The sequence below is a fragment of the Triturus cristatus genome, chromosome 7, assembly GCF_964204655.1.
Source record: "Triturus cristatus chromosome 7, aTriCri1.1, whole genome shotgun sequence".
NCBI lineage: Eukaryota > Metazoa > Chordata > Amphibia > Caudata > Salamandridae > Triturus > Triturus cristatus.
In genome coordinates, this window is record NC_140590.1 from 844,393,913 (window position 1) to 844,419,144 (window position 25,232).

Sequence of the window (25,232 nt, forward strand, 5' to 3'; positions counted from 1 at the left end):
GGACAGAAAAGTACAAAAAAAACATTTATTGATTTTTAAAAAAATCACGGGGTACGCGTACGGTAAGCTTACGGTAAGCGTACGGTAAAAAAAAATAAAAATAAATAAATGAAAAGCAGATTTAAGAGTTTAGATATTAGGGAGCTCTAAAAAGAGCTGTTGTGTTTATGAAGTCATTTTTTTAGTGGTACCTACAAGTAAGTACCGATGCAGAGTCTAAGGTTCAAGAGGAAGACTCTGTTCCCTTCATCATTGAAGTGCACACCATCTCCTCTATAAATGTCTTGCATGTCATAACGCAAGTTGTTGTGGTAAATGGCACCCATACCATAGTCACGGAGGAAAGCAGAAACAGATTTGTTGACGTGCTTTCTTGCTTTGTCAATCTGTGGACAGAAATGATTGGACCAGTTCCATTTTTGCCTTTGGCATATGTTGGAAAACACAAAGGCAGTTTTAGGGAAAAGTGTAAACAGTTGTGCAAAGGTGTCCTTCATAAGCATTTCCAGACCTACCCCAGTCAAAGTGCCTAGGTCATTGCCACCACAGTGCACTATTATGAGGTCAGGGTGTTGGATTTGAATGAAGGATTTCACCAATGGCATCAATTGGTGCCACTTTAACCCTCTCTGACCAATCCATTTAATGTCTACATTTGGCAAAGTAAGGTCTCTCACCATACCTGTTTTCTCTGCAAACTTTTCACTCCAGAAGACATAGCTGTGCCCTACAATCCACACCGTGAACATCTTCAAAGGAGAACTGGATGCACTCAGGAGGTGTCTTTCAGTAGAATGGCAATATGAAAAGAAAGACAGTTTGGAAATGGAGGCATACATATTTTTTTCAAAACAAAAAGAACTGATTGGCTGTTTCATACCATTCTAGAATAAAAACTAGGCTGTATGTGTAAATTAATAGAAGCATGTTTTGTATTGGTAAAAAAAAATGTGTAACCAAAGAACAGTACTATGGATTTGCTGTTAGGTTTGAAAAGTCAAGCACTCTTGCTCTGTGGAATTGAAACATTGTTTGGCGAAATTCTGACCTAACTCAACACAGCAGTGTTCCATGAGCTGTTGCTATGGTAGCAGGCAGAAGTCAAGTTGGGGGAAGGGTACTAGGCAGAAGTCAAGTTGGGGGAAGGGTACTTTTGGAAAAGGGTTGGTTTTCAACCAATAGAAATGTGTGATTACATTTGAAAAAAAGGGGGAAGCACTGAGATTTGAAACTTACAAGTATATGTGTGGAAACATAGAGGGAAAGTTTGCCATTATCTGGTTCTGCTGAGAGGAGAGAGGTGAACACAACAGAGATCCTGGCTCTGATAATCTGCTGTTTGAGTGTCACATTTCTTTCACAACTAACTAATTTTAAAGGTGAGTTTACAGTTTGAGAGGGGATGTATGTGGTAACTTAAGAAATGAATAATAGAAATGGAAATTGTTTTTGTCGTAGTTACACATGGTGGTTTCATAATGTGTCAGTCTGTAAAAGTGATTTTCACTTGCCCCGAAAAAAAAAAGAGCAGTAAGTGTGCTTTCAAATTGGCAAAGAAATTTCGTTTTGGGACTAATGTGAAAACATGACTCTGTGTGGAAATAGGAATTACAGGCAGAGATTTATTGCGTATTGCTCTGGTGATTTCACAGTTACATTAGATGGAAAGGGGGAGCGAATTTTTGGGGGAAGAAGCAGAGTCTTAGCACACACCCATGTGCTTGCCATGTATAGTCATGCACAGTATTTACAAGCGAGTGGGGTTTTCAGGTTTCAGTCTGTAATGCAAATACATTCAGCATCACTAAGGCTGGTTGCCCTTGCTGGAGTGTAGGCAGTCACCAAGAATACACATGGTGGTGGTCTGAAAAAACAGTTTGGACATGTGCATTTAAAAAAATGAAAAAAAGTGGTTTCATAATGTGTCAGTCTGTAAAAGTGATTTTCACTTGTAAAAAGTGATTTTCACTTGCCCCGAAAAAAAAAAGAGCAGTAAGTGTGCTTTCAAATTGGCAAAGAAATTTAGTTTTGGGACTAATGTGAAAACATGACTCTGTGTGCAGAGAGGAATTATAGGCAGAGATTTAAAGCGTATTGCTCTGGTGATTTCACAGTTGCATTAGATGGAAAGGGGGAGCGAATTTTTGGGGGAAGAAGTAGAGTCTTAGCACACACCCATGTGCTTGCCATGTATAGTCATGCACAGTATTTACAAGCGAGTGGGGTTTTCAGGTTTCAGTCTGTAATGCAAATACATTCAGCATCACTAAGGCTGGTTGCCCTTGCTGGAGTGTAGGCAGTCACCGAGAATACACATGGTGGTGGTCTGAAAAAACAGTTTGGACATGTGCATTTAAATAAATCAAAAAAAGTGGTTTCATAATGTGTCAGTCTGTAAAAGTGATTTTCACTTGTAAAAAGTGATTTTCACTTGCCCCGAAAAAAAAAAGAGCAGTAAGTGTGCTTTCAAATTGGCAAAGAAATTTCGTTTTGGGACTAATGTGAAAACATGACTCTGTGTGCAGAGAGGAATTATAGGCAGAGATTTATTGCGTATTGCTCTGGTGATTTCACAGTTGCATTAGATGGAAAGGGGGAGCGAATTTTTGGGGGAAGAAGCAGAGTCTTAGCACACACCCATGTGCTTGCCATGTATAGTCATGCACAGTATTTACAAGCGAGTGGGGTTTTCAGGTTTCAGTCTGTAATGCAAATACATTCAGCATCACTAAGGCTGGTTGCCCTTGCTGGAGTGTAGGCAGTCACCGAGAATACACATGGTGGTGGTCTGAAAAAACAGTTTGGACATGTGCATTTAAATAAATCAAAAAAAGTGGTTTCATAATGTGTCCGTCTGTAAAAGTGATTTTCACTTGCGCCGAAAAAAAAAAGAGCAGTAAGTGTGCTTTCAAATTGGCAAAGAAATTTCGTTTTGGGACTAATGTGAACACATGACTCTGTGTGGAAATAGGAATTACAGGCAGAGATTTATTGCGTATTGCTCTGGTGATTTCACAGTTACATTAGATGGAAAGGGGGAGCGAATTTTTGGGGGAAGAAGCAGAGTCTTAGCACACACCCATGTGCTTGCCATGTATAGTCATGCACAGTATTTACAAGCGAGTGGGGTTTTCAGGTTTCAGTCTGTAATGCAAATACATTCAGCATCACTAAGGCTGGTTGCCCTTGCTGGAGTGTAGGCAGTCACCGAGAATAAACATGGTGGTGGTCTGAAAAAACAGTTTGGACATGTGCATTTAAATAAATCAAAAAAAGTGGTTTCATAATGTGTCAGTCTGTAAAAGTGATTTTCACTTGTAAAAAGTGAGTTTCACTTGCCCCGAAAAAAAAAAGAGCAGTAAGTGTGCTTTCAAATTGGCAAAGAAATTTAGTTTTGGGACTAATGTGAAAACATGACTCTGTGTGCAGAGAGGAATTATAGGCAGAGATTTATTGCGTATTGCTCTGGTGATTTCACAGTTACATTAGATGGAAAGGGGGAGCGAATTTTTGGGGGAAGAAGCAGAGTCTTAGCACACACCCATGTGCTTGCCATGTATAGTCATGCACAGTATTTACAAGCGAGTGGGGTTTTCAGGTTTCAGTCTGTAATGCAAATACATTCAGCATCACTAAGGCTGGTTGCCCTTGCTGGAGTGTAGGCAGTCACCGAGAATACACATGGTGGTGGTCTGAAAAAACAGTTTGGACATGTGCATTTAAATAAATCAAAAAAAGTGGTTTCATAATGTGTCAGTCTGTAAAAGTGATTTTCACTTGCGCCGAAAAAAAAAAGAGCAGTAAGTGTGCTTTCAAATTGGCAAAGAAATTTCGTTTTGGGACTAATGTGAAAACATGACTCTGTGTGCAGAGAGGAATTATAGGCAGAGATTTATTGCGTCTTGCTCTGGTGATTTCACAGTTGCATTAGATGGAAAGGGGGAGCGAATTTTTGGGGGAAGAAGCAGAGTCTTAGCTCACACCCATGTGCTTGCCATGTATAGTCATGCACAGTATTTACAAGCGAGTGGGGTTTTCAGGTTTCAGTCTGTAATGCAAATACATTCAGCATCACTAAGGCTGGTTGCCCTTGCTGGAGTGTAGGCAGTCACCGAGAATACACATGGTGGTGGTCTGAAAAAACAGTTTGGACATGTGCATTTAAATAAATCAAAAAAAGTGGTTTCATAATGTGTCAGTCTGTAAAAGTGATTTTCACTTGTAAAAAGTGAGTTTCACTTGCCCCGAAAAAAAAAAGAGCAGTAAGTGTACTTTCAAATTGGCAAAGAAATTTAGTTTTGGGACTAATGTGAAAACATGACTCTGTGTGCAGAGAGGAATTATAGGCAGAGATTTATTGCGTATTGCTCTGGTGATTTCACAGTTACATTAGATGGAAAGGGGGAGCGAATTTTTGGGGGAAGAAGCAGAGTCTTAGCACACACCCATGTGCTTGCCATGTATAGTCATGCACAGTATTTACAAGCGAGTGGGGTTTTCAGGTTTCAGTCTGTAATGCAAATACATTCAGCATCACTAAGGCTGGTTGCCCTTGCTGGAGTGTAGGCAGTCACCGAGAATACACATGGTGGTGGTCTGAAAAAACAGTTTGGACATGTGCATTTAAATAAATCAAAAAAAGTGGTTTCATAATGTGTCAGTCTGTAAAAGTGATTTTCACTTGTAAAAAGTGATTTTCACTTGCCCCGAAAAAAAAAAGAGCAGTAAGTGTGCTTTCAAATTGGCAAAGAAATTTAGTTTTGGGACTAATGTGAAAACATGACTCTGTGTGCAGAGAGGAATTATAGGCAGAGATTTAAAGCGTATTGCTCTGGTGATTTCACAGTTGCATTAGATGGAAAGGGGGAGCGAATTTTTGGGGGAAGAAGTAGAGTCTTAGCACACACCCATGTGCTTGCCATGTATAGTCATGCACAGTATTTACAAGCGAGTGGGGTTTTCAGGTTTCAGTCTGTAATGCAAATACATTCAGCATCACTAAGGCTGGTTGCCCTTGCTGGAGTGTAGGCAGTCACCGAGAATACACATGGTGGTGGTCTGAAAAAACAGTTTGGACATGTGCATTTAAATAATTCAAAAAAAGTGGTTTCATAATGTGTCAGTCTGTAAAAGTGATTTTCACTTGTAAAAAGTGATTTTCACTTGCCCCGAAAAAAAAAAGAGCAGTAAGTGTGCTTTCAAATTGGCAAAGAAATTTCGTTTTGGGACTAATGTGAAAACATGACTCTGTGTGCAGAGAGGAATTATAGGCAGAGATTTATTGCGTATTGCTCTGGTGATTTCACAGTTGCATTAGATGGAAAGGGGGAGCGAATTTTTGGGGGAAGAAGCAGAGTCTTAGCACACACCCATGTGCTTGCCATGTATAGTCATGCACAGTATTTACAAGCGAGTGGGGTTTTCAGGTTTCAGTCTGTAATGCAAATACATTCAGCATCACTAAGGCTGGTTGCCCTTGCTGGAGTGTAGGCAGTCACCGAGAATACACATGGTGGTGGTCTGAAAAAACAGTTTGGACATGTGCATTTAAATAAATCAAAAAAAGTGGTTTCATAATGTGTCAGTCTGTAAAAGTGATTTTCACTTGCGCCGAAAAAAAAAAGAGCAGTAAGTGTGCTTTCAAATTGGCAAAGAAATTTCGTTTTGGGACTAATGTGAACACATGACTCTGTGTGGAAATAGGAATTACAGGCAGAGATTTATTGCGTATTGCTCTGGTGATTTCACAGTTACATTAGATGGAAAGGGGGAGCGAATTTTTGGGGGAAGAAGCAGAGTCTTAGCACACACCCATGTGCTTGGCATGTATAGTCATGCACAGTATTTACAAGCGAGTGGGGTTTTCAGGTTTCAGTCTGTAATGCAAATACATTCAGCATCACTAAGGCTGGTTGCCCTTGCTGGAGTGTAGGCAGTCACCGAGAATAAACATGGTGGTGGTCTGAAAAAACAGTTTGGACATGTGCATTTAAATAAATCAAAAAAAGTGGTTTCATAATGTGTCAGTCTGTAAAAGTGATTTTCACTTGTAAAAAGTGAGTTTCACTTGCCCCGAAAAAAAAAAGAGCAGTAAGTGTGCTTTCAAATTGGCAAAGAAATTTCGTTTTGGGACTAATGTGAAAACATGACTCTGTGTGCAGAGAGGAATTATAGGCAGAGATTTATTGCGTATTGCTCTGGTGATTTCACAGTTGCATTAGATGGAAAGGGGGAGCGAATTTTTGGGGGAAGAAGCAGAGTCTTAGCACACACCCATGTGCTTGCCATGTATAGTCATGCACAGTATTTACAAGCGAGTGGGGTTTTCAGGTTTCAGTCTGTAATGCAAATACATTCAGCATCACTAAGGCTGGTTGCCCTTGCTGGAGTGTAGGCAGTCACCGAGAATACACATGGTGGTGGTCTGAAAAAACAGTTTGGACATGTGCATTTAAATAAATCAAAAAAAGTGGTTTCATAATGTGTCAGTCTGTAAAAGTGATTTTCACTTGCGCCGAAAAAAAAAAGAGCAGTAAGTGTGCTTTCAAATTGGCAAAGAAATTTCGTTTTGGGACTAATGTGAACACATGACTCTGTGTGGAAATAGGAATTACAGGCAGAGATTTATTGCGTATTGCTCTGGTGATTTCACAGTTACATTAGATGGAAAGGGGGAGCGAATTTTTGGGGGAAGAAGCAGAGTCTTAGCACACACCCATGTGCTTGCCATGTATAGTCATGCACAGTATTTACAAGCGAGTGGGGTTTTCAGGTTTCAGTCTGTAATGCAAATACATTCAGCATCACTAAGGCTGGTTGCCCTTGCTGGAGTGTAGGCAGTCACCGAGAATAAACATGGTGGTGGTCTGAAAAAACAGTTTGGACATGTGCATTTAAATAAATCAAAAAAAGTGGTTTCATAATGTGTCAGTCTGTAAAAGTGATTTTCACTTGTAAAAAGTGAGTTTCACTTGCCCCGAAAAAAAAAAGAGCAGTAAGTGTGCTTTCAAATTGGCAAAGAAATTTAGTTTTGGGACTAATGTGAAAACATGACTCTGTGTTCAGAGAGGAATTATAGGCAGAGATTTATTGCGTATTGCTCTGGTGATTTCACAGTTACATTAGATGGAAAGGGGGAGCGAATTTTTGGGGGAAGAAGCAGAGTCTTAGCACACACCCATGTGCTTGCCATGTATAGTCATGCACAGTATTTACAAGCGAGTGGGGTTTTCAGGTTTCAGTCTGTAATGCAAATACATTCAGCATCACTAAGGCTGGTTGCCCTTGCTGGAGTGTAGGCAGTCACCGAGAATACACATGGTGGTGGTCTGAAAAAACAGTTTGGACATGTGCATTTAAATAAATCAAAAAAAGTGGTTTCATAATGTGTCAGTCTGTAAAAGTGATTTTCACTTGCGCCGAAAAAAAAAAGAGCAGTAAGTGTGCTTTCAAATTGGCAAAGAAATTTCGTTTTGGGACTAATGTGAAAACATGACTCTGTGTGCAGAGAGGAATTATAGGCAGAGATTTATTGCGTCTTGCTCTGGTGATTTCACAGTTGCATTAGATGGAAAGGGGGAGCGAATTTTTGGGGGAAGAAGCAGAGTCTTAGCACACACCCATGTGCTTGCCATGTATAGTCATGCACAGTATTTACAAGCGAGTGGGGTTTTCAGGTTTCAGTCTGTAATGCAAATACATTCAGCATCACTAAGGCTGGTTGCCCTTGCTGGAGTGTAGGCAGTCACCGAGAATACACATGGTGGTGGTCTGAAAAAACAGTTTGGACATGTGCATTTAAATAAATCAAAAAAAGTGGTTTCATAATGTGTCAGTCTGTAAAAGTGATTTTCACTTGCGCCGAAAAAAAAAAGAGCAGTAAGTGTGCTTTCAAATTGGCAAAGAAATTTCGTTTTGGGACTAATGTGAAAACATGACTCTGTGTGCAGAGAGGAATTATAGGCAGAGATTTATTGCGTCTTGCTCTGGTGATTTCACAGTTGCATTAGATGGAAAGGGGGAGCGAATTTTTGGGGGAAGAAGCAGAGTCTTAGCACACACCCATGTGCTTGCCATGTATAGTCATGCACAGTATTTACAAGCGAGTGGGGTTTTCAGGTTTCAGTCTGTAATGCAAATACATTCAGCATCACTAAGGCTGGTTGCCCTTGCTGGAGTGTAGGCAGTCACCGAGAATACACATGGTGGTGGTCTGAAAAAACAGTTTGGACATGTGCATTTAAATAAATCAAAAAAAGTGGTTTCATAATGTGTCAGTCTGTAAAAGTGATTTTCACTTGTAAAAAGTGATTTTCACTTGCCCCCGAAAAAAAAAAGAGCAGTAAGTGTGCTTTCAAATTGGCAAAGAAATTTAGTTTTGGGACTAATGTGAAAACATGACTCTGTGTGCAGAGAGGAATTATAGGCAGAGATTTATTGCGTATTGCTCTGGTGATTTTACAGTTACATTAGATGGAAAGGGGGAGCGAATTTTTGGGGGAAGAAGCAGAGTCTTAGCACACACCCATGTGCTTGCCATGTATAGTCATGCACAGTATTTACAAGCGAGTGGGGTTTTCAGGTTTCAGTCTGTAATGCAAATACATTCAGCATCACTAAGGCTGGTTGCCCTTGCTGGAGTGTAGGCAGTCACCGAGAATACACATGGTGGTGGACTGAAAAAACAGTTTGGACATGTGCATTTAAATAAATCAAAAAAAGTGGTTTCATAATGTGTCAGTCTGTAAAAGTGATTTTCACTTGCGCCGAAAAAAAAAAGAGCAGTAAGTGTGCTTTCAAATTGGCAAAGAAATTTCGTTTTGGGACTAATGTGAAAACATGACTCTGTGTGGAAATAGGAATTACAGGCAGAGATTTATTGCGTATTGCTCTGGTGATTTCACAGTTACATTAGATGGAAAGGGGGAGCGAATTTTTGGGGGAAGAAGCAGAGTCTTAGCACACACCCATGTGCTTGCCATGTATAGTCATGCACAGTATTTACAAGCGAGTGGGGTTTTCAGGTTTCAGTCTGTAATGCAAATACATTCAGCATCACTAAGGCTGGTTGCCCTTGCTGGAGTGTAGCACTCTGGACATGGGCTTTTTAAAAAATCTGAAAAGTGGTTTCATAATGTGACAGTTTGTAAAAGTGATTTTCACTTGCCCAAAAAAAAGAGCAGTTTGTGTGCATTCAAATTGGCAAAGAAATTTCGTTTTGTGACTATTGTGAAAAGAAATGTAGTAATATATTTAAATACAATAAAGGATTTTTTTTTTAGTTTTTTTCAGGTATTGCTGAAGAGCAGTGAACAAAATTTAAGATGCCTACAAAATCCAGAGTTCAAAAAACGCTAAAAAAAAAACTATATTTGAAGACAACTGGAGGACCAAAGTTAGTAGAAGATGCTCATGTTGGGAAAAAGAAAAAATCTTCTGGTAAGCAGAAAAAACAATTTCTTAAAAATATATTCAAAACAAAGAAAAATGTACAAAATGTCTGTACTGGAAAGAATGTTACAAAAGGAAGAGAACAGGAAAAAATTGAGAATTTAGTTAATGCAAATATACCTTCTGCAACTGAAAAGATTTACATAAACAGAAAAACAGCGTTTAAAGAGATACGTAGAAAAATGTTTCAGAGAAGAGTTATGTCCAATTTGATAAAGGATGTGAAGAAATATAAGCAAAAGGCAAAATATTACAAGAGAAAAAAAGAAATTGAAGCCATTGCAGCAAAGGCATTAGAATTAAAAAGGAAACTATTCATATTAATTTTGAATAGGATGCGTACATTAGACAAAATGGTTAATGTACTGAAATCACATAGCAAAAGGAAAAGAGTAGTGAACAGAACAAACTTTTGTAAAGTGTTTTTAGGAAAGTGGATGCATAGTTCAAGTAGTGAACCTTTTTTTAATGAAGAGAGCTATTTTCAAAGTAATAGTTTGCTGCATGCAGTTGACACCAGAGGTCGTTCATACGAAGTAACAAATGGTTGCATAATGGAGAAGGAGATAATGGTTCCAAGAGATGAGGTACAAGTGATGGCAGATGAGGCAATGGGGAGACGTCCTAAAGCCCCAGTGTACACTTGGAATTGTAGTAGTATTTGCACTGTGCGTCAGGAATCTATTGACAAATTTCGAGAGTTTCTAAGAGAATATAGTAAAAAAAGTGTAAAACAGAAGATTAAGGTGCTTCAAAGTCTGGATCCATGCAGAGTGAGAGAGAATACTGGTTTGCAGGGTCATTCTCTGGCTTGTCTATCTAGAAAAGTGTGCAATAGTGTTTTCCATCATTTTAGGATGCTGGCTGTTCATCATACTGGAATGAGAAAGTTTGTGAGACGGTTGTATTTTGCCAAAAGTCCAGCAATAAAGTTAAATGAATTGAATAGGGCTCTGTTCCGAGGAACGGTATCAGATGTAGAGAAGGTTGTTGATGAAATTCAGTTTTGTTACTTTGGTCCTGAACAAAACAGTGCAGAGAAGGACACAGTAAATGAGGAAGAAGTGGAAGAGAATGTAGAACCTTCTGTAAGTAAGATATTTAATGATCACATAACAAAATTTGCAATAGTCTCTAATGAAAGACCAAATGTTACTTGTATTTGTTGCCGCAGAACTCATTATAGAAAACAAACTAGGAATGTTGATCTCTACAGAAAGAGTGAAAATGAAGATAATTATAAGTGGAAGGATTTTGCCACATATATATTTCTAGAAAATTGTTTTGAATTGGGTGAAGATCAGCGTATTTGTAAATACTGTTACAACAAGTTAGAGGAAAATAGAATGCCGACCAGAGCTGTACATAATAATTTAGAATTGGATGCTATTCCTGCTGAACTTTCTGAATTAAATACATATGAGTCTATACTCATTCAATGTGTTCATCCGTTCCAGACCATAGTACGTATGGAGCCCAAAACTGGTAAATTACCTCCTTCAGATTTACTGAGAGGTTTAAAAGGTAGAGTGGTGTATTTGCCCTTGGATTTGAAAAAAAATATGGAAACTATTGATGCGGATACTTTGGAAACTGAACCATTAATTATTCTGGTTAATGGTGTACCTACAAAGAATAAGAAGATTTGGCAGGAGCTGGTAGATGTGCGGAAAGTACAAAGAGCAAATTTGTATTTGAAAAAAAATAACAAATGGTATGAATCAATTTATATAGAAGAAGAAGAAGAAGAAGAAGATTTTCAAGAAGACACAGAAACACCAACTGGACAAATTGAAAAAGTGGACAAGTCAAAGGAAGAAGAAATTTATGAACATTTTAGCATACATCCTCTTCATTCGAAAGAAGTTATGGGAGACAATATTGATCTCTTTCAGATGAAGAAAGCAAAAGGAACTCCTGTGAGTGTATGGGAGGAGAGCTTGGAAGCTCGATGTTTTCCTCAGCTGTTTCCTAAAGGAAAAGGAGGACGATACGATGAACGTCCAGAACAGATTCCAGCTTCAGAGTATCGGACTACAAGACTATATGCTGAAGATCCCAGATTTCGACAAAGTATTCCTTATTTGTTCCATCTTTTATTTGAAAGCGACTTGTCTGCACTGTCTTATGCAGTAAATCACATTTTAAAAAGTGGAGTACATTTACAAAATGTGTCTGCTAAGGATTTTATGGAGAAAGTGCAGCACCGAGATGATCATTTGGAAACACAACTGATCAATCTGATGGCTTGTCAGCGTGGGACAAATGAATATTGGTACCGACGCCATGGTGAACTAAAATGCATGTTACGGAATTTAGGAACACCAACATGGTTCCTTACCCTAAGCTGTGCCGAGTACGCTTGGGATGATTTACTGGATTTTCTACGAGAGGCCAATTCAAACATTAAAAACATCGAATACAAGACAGCAGGAGAACTGTGCTCATTGGATCCGGTTAATGTTTGCAGATATTTCAATCATAGATTTGAGGCTATGATGTCCTTCATCTGCAATAAAAAAAATCCACCCCTTGGAGAAGTAGTGGATTTCTTTTGGAGAAAAGAGTACCAGGCAAGAGGTGCTCCTCATATTCATATGCTGTTGTGGATCAAGGATGCCCCAAAGTTTGGAACAGATGCTGATGAAGCAGTGTTATCTTACATTCAAGAATATGCAACATGTGCTATACCAAAAAGCACAGAAGAGAACAAGTTAAAGGAGCAAGTTTTACGTTTCCAAAGTCATCGGTGTGGAAAATACTGTCGACGGAAATACAAGAGCAAAGAAAAATACTACACTAAATGTCGATTTGGATTTCCTAGACCTGTTCTTTCAAATGGAAGAGTAAACAGTTTTATGTCAGCTGTGAGACATACTATCACAAGAAAATCACCTAAGAATACCTACAACCTTAAAAGAAAAGAAGAATCAAAAAATATAAATGACTACAACCCAGTCATTTTATCCATGTGGAATGCTAACATGGATATACAGTATGTAGCTGACAATTCCATTGCTGTTGCACGATATGTAACGTCTTACATTACGAAATCAGAAAAAACAGAATTGAAGGAAATGTGGGAAGAGATTTCTCACGAGAAGACTGTCAGTAAGAAGCTGTACAGTTTCAGTTTGAAGATGTTATCGCATCGAGAAATTGGATCCTACGAATGTTCAGATAGGTTATCTTCTGCAAGTCTCTACTCGAAGTCAAGAAGAATAATTTGGGCAAGTTTAGGCCTTGCAGCAATGAGAAATCGGGTACTGAAATCTGTAGGAGAAATTGAATATTTGGTCGAGAATGACCCAGAAAGTACAGATATATTGAAAACAAACATGTTGGACACATATTATCCCAAGAGAAGTCAACATCTGGAGAACATGTGTCTCTATGAAGTGCTGCAGAACTACATTTATTCAAGGAAAGCCGCAGAAGACATCAATATTGGAAAATATAAAGTCGTTGGTGAAGAAGGATGTTTGGTGAAGCAAACAAAAGGAAGTTTGATAAATCACCGGAAGCTGAGTTGTGACACTACTGACAAGAAAGAATTTTACTACTTGGCTCTTTTACAGTTGTTTAAACCATGGCGTACAGAGGATGAACTACTGGGAGAATTTCAAAGCTATGAAGATTCATTTAATGCTTGCAAAGACAGCATACAATGCAATACATTCACAACTTATCTGCAAATGTTAAATGAAGAAATTGAACAGGAAACTACAATTGCAGCAGAAATAGCTAGAGACAGTCTCAGGACAGCCAAAGTTCAGGAACACACAGTCAAGATCCCCTAGGACAACCAATCATTGAAAATGAAGCATCAATAGCCATGAATGAAGTGGAAACGGCTATGAATCAAGCTCAAGAAGAATTTATAGACTTAGAAAATTTGGAAAGACAACTGAATCAAGAGCAGCAACAAATTTATGAAGAGATCAAAAACAAAATTGATCACGGATTTCTACATGTAAAAAAAGAGTGCTCATGCACATCATTTCATCCAATCAGGATGTATGTAAGCGGACAAGCTGGAACTGGAAAAAGTTTCCTAATAAAAGTCATCAGAAGCTACCTACAGCAAAAAACGGATTCTACTTTGTCTTGTGTGGTTACTGCTCCAACTGGGTTAGCAGCATATAACATAAAAGGAATCACCTTACATCGTTTGCTAATGTTACCAGTGGAGCATGAGAACAAAATACAATTCAACAAGCTAACTGGAGAAGCATCCTTGGAAGTTTCAAGAGTATTGAAGAAGATGCAAGTTCTCATTATTGATGAGGTGAGCATGGTATCAAACCTAATGCTTGCCTTTGTGCATTTAAGAATGCAGCAAATTTTGAAGACAGACTATGACATGTTATTTGGTGGAAAACACGTCATAGTTTTTGGAGATCTTTTGCAACTTACTCCAGTTAAAGGACAACCAGTGTTTAATACTGTGACACATGAAGACACGAAGAAGTCATTGGGAAGCATCGGAAATACAAATATTTGGTCCTTCTTTGAGTACAAGGAACTTACTACTAATATGAGGCAAGCAAACGATGAAGAATATGGAAGTATTCTGAAAGATATCAGGATTGGACTACTGACAGAAGTTGGCAAAAAAGCATTACAGAGTCGGCTGCTACATAATTTATTTCCAAAGGAAGAAATAGTTGCAGAGAAGATATACAAGAACATTGCAGAAAACAAAAGTGTCATCTGCTTAATGCCAACTCTACGTGAATGCTCAATATTCAATGAGGAGCTTTTGAAATTGGAAAAGGAAGAGATCAGGAAATTGGAAGCAGTGGACAAAATTGAGGATGGAAGAATTACTGTCACAGTAACAGGCAAACTGAAAAATAAATTGGACTCACTAGAGAAGAACATCTCCAAAACAGCTGGATTAAAAAAAAATCTATATGTTTGCATGAACTGTAGAGTGTTTTTAAGGAGAAATTTGGATGTTGAGAAAGGTTTAGTTAATGGAGCGATGGGAAGAGTTGTGGGTTTTATTAATTACCAGAAAAAAGAAGGAGTTGAATGTTTAAAAATAAAATTTGATCAGATAGATGAAGTTAAAGATATTTGTCGTTGTACAGTTCGTTTTATGCTTGTGAAAGACTTATATGTACGTAGGAAGCAGTTTCCGTTTTCTCTAGCATATGCTGTAACTATTCACAAGTCTCAAGGATTGACTGTAGATTGTGCATTTGTGAACATTGGTTCAACTGTGTTCAAAGAAGGTATGGCATATGTTGCTTTGTCACGAGTCAAAACATTATCAGGTTTATTCATGATAGACTTTGATGAGTCAAAAGTTAGTGCTGATACAAACTGTGTAAAAGAGTATAATAGATTAAGAAGAAGCTATGCTCCTCATTTAGGTCAGTATCCTGTGTTGGAGAAACGTGTAGTTTCTCGTAAAAGAAAAAATGAGAATATCTGTAGTGAAGATGTAGAGAAGAGGAAAAAAAAGAGGAGTGATGTAATTGCAAGCAAAAAGAAAAAGGAAAATGAAGAACAGGTTGTAGGATGTCATTTTGAAAATAGCTCTGGTGTCAACTGCTACGCAAATGTAGTGCTGAATGTTGCATTTTATCTGGAAAGTTTGCAAGAGCAGATAATAGTAAATCAGGGAAAAAGATTCTGTTCAGAGCTGAGTCTCCTTTTTCAAAAGCTGAGTAAAGATAAAACTCAAATAGAAAGTGCTACTGACATTAGAAAACTTTTAGATGTATGTTCAGGACGAACACAGTTTTCTCAAAATGTACAGCAAGATGCAGATTAATTTTTGATGTATTTTCTTCAGGTAGTGGAAGAAGAAGGAGTTCCCATTGACATTTTTTTTGGTCTCTCTTATAAATGGGAACATAGTTGTGATAATTGTTATAATATATGTGGCTCTATTGTTGATAATGAAAGGTTTATTTATTTGACATTGCCAGAGAGTAAAACAGTCACTTTTGCAAAATTAGTTAAAGATGCTAATCATAGCATGAAATGTGGTGAGTGTAATTCTGACATGTTTTCAACATTAATTTTAAAGGAATACGGACAGTATGTAATTTTAATGATGCAACGATGTAGAGCTGATGGTTCAAAATTGGATACTTTAATAAAGAAGTTTACAGGACAGCAATTATCAATTTCAGGAAAAACTTTTTTAACTGTTGCAATAATTTTCCATGATGGACCTAGTGTTACTTCTGGACATTACACAGTTTATCTTAAATGTGAAAAAGGCTGGACACTGTGTAATGATTCCCAATTGATTTTCAAACAACGTTTGCCTTTTGATTTAGCAAATTCCTATCTAATCTTCCTGAAACCTAAATTTTAGAGAGACTTGGCAAGATCTGGACAAAACAATTTTACCATTTTACTGGATTACCATTGCAATTTTGTAAAAAAAAACATTTTTTAAATTATCATTTGGCCTAATGGAAAGATAACCAATTGTAATGTGGACTTTTTTAATTTTTAATGAAACTTTGAAAAACCAATAATTTAGAGATTATCGGTAACTTCTGCACATTTTAAATTTTGGAATGTTATTGGACTGCCATTGGAAATTTTTTCAAAAATGTTTTAAAAAATTACTATTTGGCCATGTGGAAAAGTAACCAATTCTATTGTGGACTTAATAAATTATTCAAAAACTTTTCGTGAACCAAAATGTTACAGAGAATCGGTGAGATCTGGACAAATTAAACTTTAGAATTTTATTGGATTACCGTTGGAAATTTATTCCCAAAAAAAATTTAAAATTACTATTTGGTCTAAAGGAAATGAAATCAGATGTATTTTGGAGTTATTTGAGATATAATATTGTGATTATACTTCTGAAACAAACATATCAGACGGTATTTTAAAGAAATAACTATTGGTATTAGATGATATTTTTTTACAATATTATGCATTTCTATAATGTTAAGTTTAAGTAAAAAGAGATTCTGGGCTTTTTTATTACAATCTTTGTGATTGTTATTTTTTTTTGCCCGCTGTAAAATGATGAATGCAATTGCTTTCACAATTTATAGTGAAATGCAATATATTCTGAAAACAGCAAAAATAAGGCAAAAATATTTTTGGGAAAAAAATGTAAATATGTGTACTGTATTATAAAATGTTTTTAAAATATTAATACTTTTTTCTTTTTTTCCAGAGAGATATAGAAAATTTTCGAAAACTACAAACATTTTTAAAACTATTTTTTAAAAAAACAAATGAATAAATATTTTTTTGAGTGAGTATGGTAAGTCAATAATAATAATTGTAGTCTCTCAAGGACAATGTAATGTGATAAATGATTTTTAGTGTTTTTTTTTAAAAAAAAAAAAAAGTACGCGCACTGTACGCGTACGGTAAAAAAAAAAATAAAAAAAGTTTATAAAAACATATGTAAAAAAAAGATGAAAGATAAGGTTGGCTCTTAAAAGAACCGTTGTGTTCATGCAGGGACAGAGGAAAGGAAGCATGGGAAAATTATTCAAAGCGACAAATGTGCTGATCTATTTTGTTGTTCACTAGGGAAACACTGGTCTCCCTATGGCAAATTAGATCTTTACAAAATGTGCAATGAATATCAACCTTCCGAAATCGAGGGTTCATTTCCAGAGGGCCAGCAAAAGGAGATTCTCCCCCCACAGATGAAGGGCTCACCTGACCTGCAGAAGAAGGAGTCAGCCCTGCAGATGATGGTTCAGGCTGAGCTACTGTGGATGTACTGGCTCGTCTTTCTGAAGAGTTACCTCCAAAAAGATGACCATGTGTCCTTCTGTGTACATCCTGGAGGTGTCTCTTCATGGTGTGATTCCCAAAGGAATACTTCCTGTTAGGATTACCTCTAGAAAGTACACGCTTACACAGCTTACAAGTCACTAAGGGTGCATTTACCTTTTGCTGGCCTTCTGGAAAAGTAAAATAATCCCATACATAAGAGGGCTTTTGTTTCCTCGATCTCTGCCTCAAGACAGTGCTGCTAGTGCTAGCCTCACTCTCAGAAGAGCTCTGCTGTTCTGCCATCGTATCCCAAAGACAAACCAGCTCCTTCTCCCAAGGGATCACAAGCAGAAATGAGGGGAATGGGTGTGGTGTAGGAGAGTTCTAGAACTGAAAGTAGTTTCAACCAATCAAAAGTTGTGTTTCATGATCACATGACCTACCGTACGCTTACGGTATGCTTACGGTACGCTTACGGCAAAAAGTACGCATGCGCGTAAAAAAGACACGCGCTTGCGCGCATGCGCATAACAGTCACAACCCGACACTTCCGCGTAACGTGCGCGTGTGGCGTAAGCGCGTACGCGTCCCACGCGCAGTACGCGCGGCAACGCAAAGTGCGTAACTATACGCAAGCAGCGTAGATAGATTACGGACGTTGCGTAAACCGTACGCTTACCGTGAGCTTACGGTACGCGTACTAAAAAAATATTTTTTTTTAAAAAAAAGTACTGCAAATAAATTTTACATGTTTATTTTAAAAAATATATTTAAAAAAACATATTAAAGAATTTTAAAAATGTAATCATAGTCTTTATAAAAGGTAAAATAATTAAATTAAAAATATGTTAGAAAAAAAAAAAAAAAAAAAAAATTAGCATTTAAAAAACCTTGCAAATTCACTGAAAAAACCATGGGTTTCACACACGTTATAGTTAGGAATTAGCATTTAAAAAACCTTAGAAATTCAGTGAAAAAACCATGGGTTTCACACACGTTATAGTTAGGAAATAGCATTTAAAAAACCTTAGAAATTCAGTGAAAAAACCATAGGTTTCACACATGTTATAGTTAGCTGGACATTTTACTCGTAAAAAACCAATGAAATTGCCCCGTTATAGTTAGTTCAGCTAACTATAACTCGCGCGCCCGCAATGCACTGCTGATGACGTCACATATTACATCACTCATGACATGGTCAGTGACATCACTCATGACATCACTGATGACATCTCAAATGACATCACTGATGACATCACTGATGACATCATCCTTGTGATAGAGTGGCAGACCTCCTCTTCCCCTAATATAACCTTTGATACACACAATCAAAAATAGAAATTAAGATTTTAAAAACAATGGACATACCAATACCAGTTACAACAACCTATACAGTAATTCTAAGATCCAAATACACATCCACTCATTCACCAACAGTCCTATACAGTCACTCATACATGTACTCACTCATCATATGTACTCATACACGTATACATCCTGTTACACAATGCCACTCATCCATAGAGGTACTCACACACATAGTTAGTCATGCTAATAAAGAATCAAACATACATTTACTTGCATATACAGTTATACACACACCACCACACTTACTTCTACGGAAACTTACATATACTTAGTCTTTTAAACAATCACTTATAGAAACACATACTTATTCATACAGGAACTCTTTCAATCTCTCACTCTCACATATACTCACATATATACACCAATAGTCACATATACTAGTTTAAAACATATGTAGTTACACATAAAGACACTATTGAGACAGTCATTCACTCACTAACACACCCATACATACACTCATCCACCCATACAGTCCTGCACACATGCTGTCTTCAACACATACAAACAATGAGTCACTCATTCATGCACCCATGCACTACGTAATACCCCTCACCGAACCAGACACTCACACTCATACTGATACTCAAAAAACCAACTAATAACCTATTTAGACACTCATGTAGCTACACACCAACCCATGCAGCCACTTATACACAAAGTGAGAGACTGATACAGATATTTACATATTTAAACATTACTCACTAAGCCATGTATTCACTAAGATACACTTAATCAGTCAGTAATACAATCAATTTTTCAAAAACAATTCATCCATTTAGACACTTATATACCCATTTATTCTTCCATCGACCTTGAGATATACATATATAAAACATATTTAATTTTCAGAAAAACACACATTCACTGGATGATGTCATCAGTGATGTCATCAGTGATGTCATTTGAGATGTCATCAGTGATGTCATGAGTGATGTCACTGACCATGTCATGAGTGATGTAATATGTGACGTCATCAGCAGTGCATTGCGGGCGCGCGAGTTATAGTTAGCTGAACTAACTATAACGGGGCAATTTCATTGGTTTTTTACGAGTAAAATGTCCAGCTAACTATAACATGTGTGAAACCTATGGTTTTTTCACTGAATTTCTAAGGTTTTTTAAATGCTATTTCCTAACTATAACGTGTGTGAAACCCATGGTTTTTTCACTGAATTTCTAAGGTTTTTTAAATGCTAATTCCTAACTATAACGTGTGTGAAACCCATGGTTTTTTCAGTGAATATATATATACACATATATATACAGATATACACATATATAGGAATGTGTCTGTGTGTAACATCACTGAATTTTTAAGGTTTTTTAAATGAAAATTCCTAACTATATCAGGCCTGAAACCTATGGTTTTTTCAGTGAATATATATATATATGAAAATTTCGCGAAGATTGTCAACAGGCGCCAAAGTTATTGGGAATAGAATGTTGCGGATTTCCTATGGAAAATAGGCCTTAACTATAACTACCTACTGGCGACCGCCAGTAGGTAATATATATATATATATAAGTCAAGCTTTATCCCACTCATGCCCAAAGACGCCGTGGATTTTTTTCACGATTGTGTCATAGAGGATATTAAGAAATTATATCTTCAAGTACAAGGTAAAAAAAGGAAAAAAGTCCAGTACAAAAAACAGGAATATGCAAACCTCATGTCTAAATTAGGAGAGAACAATGAGATTATAATAAAAAAATCGGACAAAGGAGGCAACCTGGTTATATGGCAAAAAACAGACTATGTTAGTGAAGCAAACAAACAATTGAATAACTCAAGTTGCTATGAAAGATCCACACATAAGGAATATATCAAGGCCAATGAGACTCTACACAAACTTTTAGCACAGTGGAGAAGGGAAGGACTAATTTCTTTTGATGAATACAAATTTACGAACAATGAGTTTCCTGTCCTTCCAGTATTATATCTGATTCCTAAAATCCACAAAGGTATTTCACCGGTACCAGGAAGACCAATTATATCAGCCATTAAGACTATTTCCGAACAAGTGGGACAATACATTGATTATTTTTTACAGGATATGGTTAAAACATTACCCAGTTATGTAAAAGATACTGGTGATTTCCTGTTAAAAACCAAAGATTTAGGTGCCGATTCGGATCCTGGAGAAACCGGGTACGAACCGTCGGTCGGAGCGTTTTCTCCGTCCGACTCGTACCCGGGAAATAAACATTACAAACATGGAAGTACGATTCCCACGGAAACACCATTTCCGTACGAATCGTAAAAAACATCGACCGACGAAAATATACATACGAATGTGATCCAGGAATGCTCCGACGTGACGTCGGGACGCATTCAGGCTGCGGTTCACGAACCAGGAACTACGATCCGCACCGACGTCACCCCGCACGGATTATATTTTCCGGCTGCCAAAAACTGCCGGGAAATCAGGACGACGCGCACAAGGAGCACCTGTTCGCGACGGACAGCCATGGACCCGAACCTACGTGTCATCCCAGCCCTCATAGCAGACCACCTGCTCTACAGGCACCGACGCAGACGCCGCAGAAGGTCAGAATAACACCCAGGGGCAAAGGGGGGGGCAGGGGCAGGACACATAACCCCCACACAAGTCACAAATTACACATGCCCTGGACATACCTGACCTGCAGGACCTGGTCACCTCGAGGGGGTGGGGGCGTGTCCAGCAACGCAAGCGTCTGCCACAATGGAAGTGGATGTTGACGCGAACCGGCAACACAACAATACCGGTACGTACCGTCCCCAGGCCTTAAGAGCGTGGGTACGGGCCATACCACGCCCACCACTACGTCACCCCAACAATGGCGGTACAGCCCGTACCCATGTACTAAAGGCCTGGGCTCGGGCCGTACCAGCATTGTTGGGGTGATGTAGGGGTACGCGAGGTACGACCCGTACCCACGCTCTGAAGGGCTGGGGACGGTGCGTACCCCTACGGCACCCTATTGGGGGTCTGCACCGTACCCAGGCCCTCAGAGCGTTGGCACGGGTCGTACCACGCGTACCCCCACATCACCCCAACAATGCTGGTACGGCCCGTACCCAGGCCATTAGAACGTGGGTATGGGCTGTACCGCCATTGTTGGGGTGACGTAGTGGTGGGCATGGTACGACTCGTACCCACGCTCTTAAGGCCTGATGACGGTACGTACCCAGGCCTGCAAACCGTGGGTACGGGAATGTACAGAGCGTACCCCCACCCGTGTATGAATGGAGCGTACCCACACCCCACCAGTGTATGTACGGAGCGTACCCACACCCGTGTATGAATGGAGCGCACCCCCACTCGTGTATGTACGGACCGTACCCCCACCCGTGTATGCATGGAGCGTACCCACATGCCACCAGTGTATGTACGGAGCGTACCCACACCCGTGTATGAATGGAGCGTACCCACACCCCACCCGTGTATGTACGGAGCGCACCCCCACCCGTGTATGTAAGGACCGTACCCCCACCCGTGTATGTACGGACCGTACCCCCACCCCACCAGTGTATGTACGGACAGTACCCCCACCCGTGTATGCATGCAGTGTACCAACTCCCCACCCGTGTATGTACGGAGCGCACCCCCACCCGTGTATGAATGGAGCGTAACCCCACCCGTGTATGAATGGAGCGTACCCCCACCCCACCAGTGTATGTACGGACCGTACCCCCACCCCACCAGTGTATGTACCGACCATACCCCCACCCGTGTATGCATGGAGCGGACCAACTCCCCACCCGTGTATGTACGGACCGTACCCCCACCCGTGTATGAATGGAGCATACCCACACACCACCAGTGTATGTACGGAGCGTACCCACACCCGTGTATGAATGGAGCGCACCCACACCCGTGTATGAATGGAGCGTACCCACACCCGTGTATGTCCCGACCGTACATGCCCAGACATAGGAGGGGTGTGTGCAAAGTCCTCCCAGCAGTGCCCAGACACAGGAGGGGTGTGTGCAGAGTCCTCCCAGCAGTGCCCAGACACAGGAGGGGTGTGTGCAGAGTCCTCCCAGCAGTGCCCAGACACAGGAGGGGTGTGTGCAGAGTCCTCCCAGCAGTGCCCAGACACAGGAGGGGTGGGTGCAGAGTCCTCCCAGCAGTGCCCAGACACAGGAGGGGTGTGTGCAGAGTCCTCCCAGCAGTGCCCAGACACAGGAGGGGTGTGTGCCTATCACTCCCAGCAGTGCCCAGACACAGGAGGGGTGTGTGCAGAGTCCTCCCAGCAGTGCCCAGACATAGGAGGGGTGTGTGCAGAGTCCTCCCAGCAGTGCCCAGACACAGGAGGGGTGTGTGCCTATCACTCCCAGCAGTGCCCAGACATAGGAGGGGTGTGGCAGAGTCCTCCCAGCAGTGCCCAGACACAGGAGGGGTGTGTGCCTATCACTCCCAGCAGTGCCCAGACACAGGAGGGGTGTGTGCAGAGTCCCCCCAGCTGTGCCCATGGAAAGAAAGGGGTTGAGTACACACAGATACAATGGCCACAATTGTCAGTCAGGTGCTCAAAGACCCAGCAGAACACGAAACACATGTGTGCGAGGCTGGGAGTACACACATGCATAGTGCGGAAAAGGGAACATGTACACATGAAGTCCTGTCAATATACTCCACTCACAAGTACAGTGACCCCCAAGGATGACACAAATGATGCAGGTGGAGACCTTGGCCAGCATGCATGGCCAAAGTTGAAGGGATCCGTCACACACCCAGCAAATGTAGACACAGCACTGCACAAATGTCTTCACAACACCCTGCAGGGAAGATGTCAGGGTCCACAGAGGAAGGTACACACCTTGGGACAATGTCACCATGCAGTAACAGCTTACATGAGCAAAGTTTGATAGCAAATACCGTGTGATGGCACACAGATTACAGGGTCCACCCCACGAACAGCACACTATAACATATCCCAGACACCTAACACATTATCGCCACCCCAAATCATGAAGCAGCACCACCAACAGCAATGCCAGAAAAGCAGTAGTGTGCCAAGGAAAATAAAATAGCTTTATTCAGCAATGTTCTAAAATGAATTGTACGAAGAGTTCAAAATGCACAAGGCCCATAGGGCAGTCCATAGTTCCAATCCAGGTGGGGGACACATTGGGATGCGTGTCCCCTAGCTTGCCTGCACAGTTCAGACTACCTTGTCATCCACAGTAGGGGGGGCATCATGTGGGGGGGAAAGACCAGGCACCGCAGGGACAGGAGGGGCAAGGGTAGGTGTTGTGGGTGCAGGGACGGATGACTCCAACACAGGGGGTGGGGCAGTGCCAAAGGTGGATTGGAGCACGGCGCTGCACACTACTGCCAGGTCGCCCAGCGTCTCCCCTGCACCCGAAGGAACCACAGGCCCCAAGGAGGGGGGGGTCGCAGAGATGGGTCGCAGCGCTACCCGGGGAGGGTGTGGACAGGGGGGGACTCAACCACCCTGACCGGGGACTCCTTTGACCGCTTGCGGGGTGGTGTCACTTTGGGGCTCAGGGACAGAGCGGCCATGAAGGAGTCTTTGGTGGAATCCTGGCCAGGAGAGCTGAGGGGAGTGGATTTGGAGGGTGGTGGTCGTGAGGAATGTGGACTCCCACTCTGGCTGCGTGTCTTCCGTTTCCCCCCGACCCAGTGGGTGTGCCTACTTCACCCTGTGTGTGCGTGCCAGGAGGTGTGCGCTTTGCCTTCCCTGGTGGTGTGGTGCCTGTGTCTGGTGGTGTGCGTGCATGGCTACGTCTGGGTGTGCTTTGGACAGGCATGGGAGTGGGAAGTGTGGATGGTTCAGGGGTAGGGGGGGATGTACCGCTGCAGGAGACCCAATGCTGCAGTCAGTGTCGAGTCTATGCACCTCAGCAAGTTGCGTTGGTCAGACTGCGCAGCTGAAATGCCCTCCATGTATGCCTCCATCTGGTTGAGCACTTGGCTGTGGCCATGGAGGACATTAAGCATCGCAGTCTGACCAACCTGCAACTGCCGCAGGATGTCCACAGACTCGGCATTGGTGGCAGCAGTGGAGACAGGGGCAGGGGGTGCGGTGCCTGGCAAGAAGGAGACACGTGGTGACCTAACACGGCGGGAAGGGACACGAGCAAGTGGGAGGCCGGTGATCGGAATGGAGGGGGCGGGTAGTGATGGAGTGCTGGTGTCAGCTGTGGGAGCAGCCTCCGCCCCCTCGGAGTGCTCAGCCTCGGACCCGTCTGCGTCATAGTCGGTGGTGGTTTGACTGGACAGGTCCTCCGCTGCACTCCCGTCGGCCTCCGTGCCACTCGATGTGCCAGACAACTCTGCACTGCTGGTACTGGTGCTCGCTCCCTCCTCACGGTCCGTGCCAGTGTCTCCCTCGTAGTCCCCCGACGATGCTGTGGGCAAGGTGAAGAGACAGGAGAAATCAGACACCTGTATACATATGTCACATGAGTCAACTCTACATAGGTCACAGTGCATAGCCTGAAAAGCAACAAGAGTAACATCTACAATACAAGTTACATATGTAGTCCCTGCAACACACAGTTTGTTGACCCACCATGCCACTGTTAAAATATAGAGAGCATGACACAATAGCAAATAACTTGATATCAAATTGTACAGAGGAGCCAGGCTCTGGGGACAATCTAGCACAGCATCAGCGACACACAGCGTAGCCAAGAAAGGGATGAGTAGAAACCATGTCTAGCAACTCTTGGGACATGCTGC

The 25,232-nt window shown here is 40.9% G+C and overlaps 1 protein-coding gene across 1 annotated transcript in view; it reads left to right on the forward strand.

The window, feature by feature from the left end:
* Positions 1-7,574: 7,574 nt before the first annotated feature.
* The window catches only part of LOC146810694 (uncharacterized), a 140,385-nt gene continuing 122,727 nt past the window's right edge, over positions 7,575-25,232 (forward strand). Inside the window, exons 1-2 of the mRNA XM_085614983.1 lie at positions 7,575-8,118; positions 9,024-12,445. Coding sequence (XP_085471109.1) covers positions 9,324-12,445 — 3,122 coding nt within the window. The 5' untranslated portion in view covers positions 7,575-8,118; positions 9,024-9,323. The remainder of the gene's footprint in view (positions 8,119-9,023; positions 12,446-25,232) is intronic.